At 40.2% G+C, this 2,669-nt stretch overlaps 1 protein-coding gene across 1 annotated transcript; it reads left to right on the top strand.

Annotated features, from left to right (window-relative positions):
- Positions 1-1,733: 1,733 nt before the first annotated feature.
- LOC100972396 (olfactory receptor 5M8) lies at positions 1,734-2,669 on the top strand. The gene has a single exon (XM_003806076.5). It carries the CDS (start codon positions 1,737-1,739, stop codon positions 2,667-2,669), a length of 933 nt encoding a protein of 310 aa, XP_003806124.2. The 5' UTR covers positions 1,734-1,736.

Genomic DNA, 2,669 nt, shown 5'->3' with positions numbered 1-2,669 from the left:
ATATCTAACTCCAGATCCTGTGAATTGATTTTATGCTAAGCCTATTGCATTTTTATCAAGGCATTCATCTTTTTGTTTGGTTGAGTCCTAAAACTTAAGAATGTCAACCAGATGTGTGCATTTGTCAAACACACGAAGTTGGGCACTTTAAATATGTGAATTTCACTGTATATAAATTATTGCAAAAACAACATTAAACAAAGAAACAAAGGTGAAATCTGACAGGAGCTTGATATATAAAAATGAATGAGGGTACATCACTACTATGATTGAATAGATGTAGACACAGCTTTTACTCAATGTTGTATAAATCACAAATAAAATCTTTGTTTCAGATATTCAAAAATAACCTTCTATAAGTTGTTCTTGTGAATATAGATGATTTTTATATAGAAAAATAGAAGGTACATTTCATTAATATCAGTGTTAACAGTTTTTGTTGTTGTTGTAAGTAACAGAACACAGCTCTGGTTATGCTAAGCAAAACCGGAACATTCTGAAAGGATGTTAGGGCTCCTAAATCAATGTGCGGTTAAAAGACCAGGCTTAGAGAACAGATAGCAGCCTAGGCAGGTGTGGAGGCTGAGCAGATCAAACCACACAGAATCAGTGTTTCTTTGCAACATCAGCCTGATCTTCAAACTTCACTGTAATCAATTAGATGAAAAAATATTTTGCAACCTTGAGTCATGAACTTACTTAAGACAAGCAGGGACTAACATCTGACCCCTGCCTACTGCTTTATGGTTTTTTTTTTTTTTTTTTTTTTTTTGAGATAGCATCTGGCTCTGTCGTCCAGGCTGGAGTGCAGTGGCACCGTCTTGGCTCACTGCAAGCTCCACCTCCCGGGTTCACGCCATTCTCCTTCCTCAGCCTCCTGAGTAGCTGGGACTACAGGCACCTGCCACCACACCTGCCCTGACTACTCCTTTCTAAACAGAGAATCTGGGCTCTCAGTGGAAACTAGAAGTGGAAGATCAAGAGGAGAGAATTTCCATGAGTCTTAACTCCACATAATGGAAAATTTCCTCCAAAAAATTCAAAGAGAGTGTTAATGGCTAGAGAATTTAATAGCTGTGCAACCCTCAAAAGGCAAATATACAGACACTTTTCAAAATAAGGGGGAAAAAATCATGCCCTGCCTGGAGAATCCCTATTGCACTGAGCCTGGAGGAATAAGAAAGCAACAAATGAGCCCAACCTGTTTGCTCAGGCCTCTCCAGGAGGGGATCGGATTGGTGAAAACTATTCACAAAGAACAAGATCCTCGGGCAAATATTGCTTTTTGATACTTGTCCTTTTCTCTCTTTACGCGCATTCTCTGCCCAGTATTATAATCGGGAAAAAAGAAATTGCTTAGTTCTGAATGTTATGTTTTGGGGCAAGTCCACCTATAAAGTACATTTCTCAAATAAAAGGAGAGGCAGAATAAGGGGAGGAGAAACGAGAGAAGAAGAATAGAAAAACAGAAGCTGAATTTGAAGGGAGTGAAAAGAAAGAAAATGGAAAGAAAACAAGAAAAATAAAGGGCAGTATCACAAAAGGTAGAGAGCTGCTTTGAATATCCCTAGTTTAGTTTACCTGAAACAAAGTTCAGTAGAAATAGAATGAGGAAAACTGCCGAAAAGAGGGGACTTTTTTGGTAAAAGATCATTACTGTAATAGTAATAATCATGTTGCTATTGTATTGTAATCCAATATATATGTAAAGTTCCTTTCTTCCACTGAAGGAAATTATGAGAAGAAACTGCACGTTGGTGACTGAGTTCATTCTCCTGGGACTGACCAGTAGCCGGGAATTACAAATTCTCCTCTTCACGCTGTTTCTGGCCATTTACATGGTCACGGTGGCAGGGAACCTTGGCATGATTGTCCTCATCCAGGCCAACGCCCGGCTCCACATGCCCATGTACTTTTTCCTGAGCCACTTATCCTTCGTGGATCTGTGCTTCTCTTCCAATGTGACTCCAAAGATGCTGGAGATTTTCCTTTCAGAGAAGAAAAGCATTTCCTATCCTGCCTGTCTTGTGCAGTGTTACCTTTTTATCGCCTTGGTCCATGTTGAGATCTACATCCTGGCTGTGATGGCCTTTGACCGGTACATGGCCATCTGCAACCCTCTGCTTTATGGCAGCAGAATGTCCAAGAGTGTGTGCTCTTTCCTCATCACGGTGCCTTATGTGTATGGAGCGCTCACTGGCCTGATGGAGACCATGTGGACCTACAACCTAGCCTTCTGTGGCCCCAGTGAAATTAATCACTTGTACTGTGCGGACCCACCACTGATTAAGCTGGCTTGTTCTGACACCTACAACAAGGAGTTGTCAATGTTTATTGTGGCTGGCTGGAACCTTTCTTTTTCTCTCTTCATATTTATTTCCTACCTTTACATTTTCCCTGCTATTTTAAAGATTCGCTCTACAGAGGGCAGGCAAAAAGCTTTTTCTACCTGTGGCTCCCATCTGACAGCTGTCACTATATTCTATGCAACCCTTTTCTTCATGTATCTCAGACCCCCCTCAAAGGAATCTGTTGAACAGGGTAAAATGGTAGCTGTATTTTATACCACAGTAATCCCTATGCTGAACCCTATAATTTATAGCCTTAGAAATAAAAATGTAAAAGAAGCATTAATCAAAGAGCTGTCAAGGAAGATATACTTTTCTTAA

The sequence above is a fragment of the Pan paniscus genome, chromosome 9 (assembly GCF_029289425.2).
Source record: "Pan paniscus chromosome 9, NHGRI_mPanPan1-v2.0_pri, whole genome shotgun sequence".
Classification (NCBI taxonomy): domain Eukaryota; kingdom Metazoa; phylum Chordata; class Mammalia; order Primates; family Hominidae; genus Pan; species Pan paniscus.
This window is presented reverse-complemented; position numbering and strand designations above follow the sequence as displayed.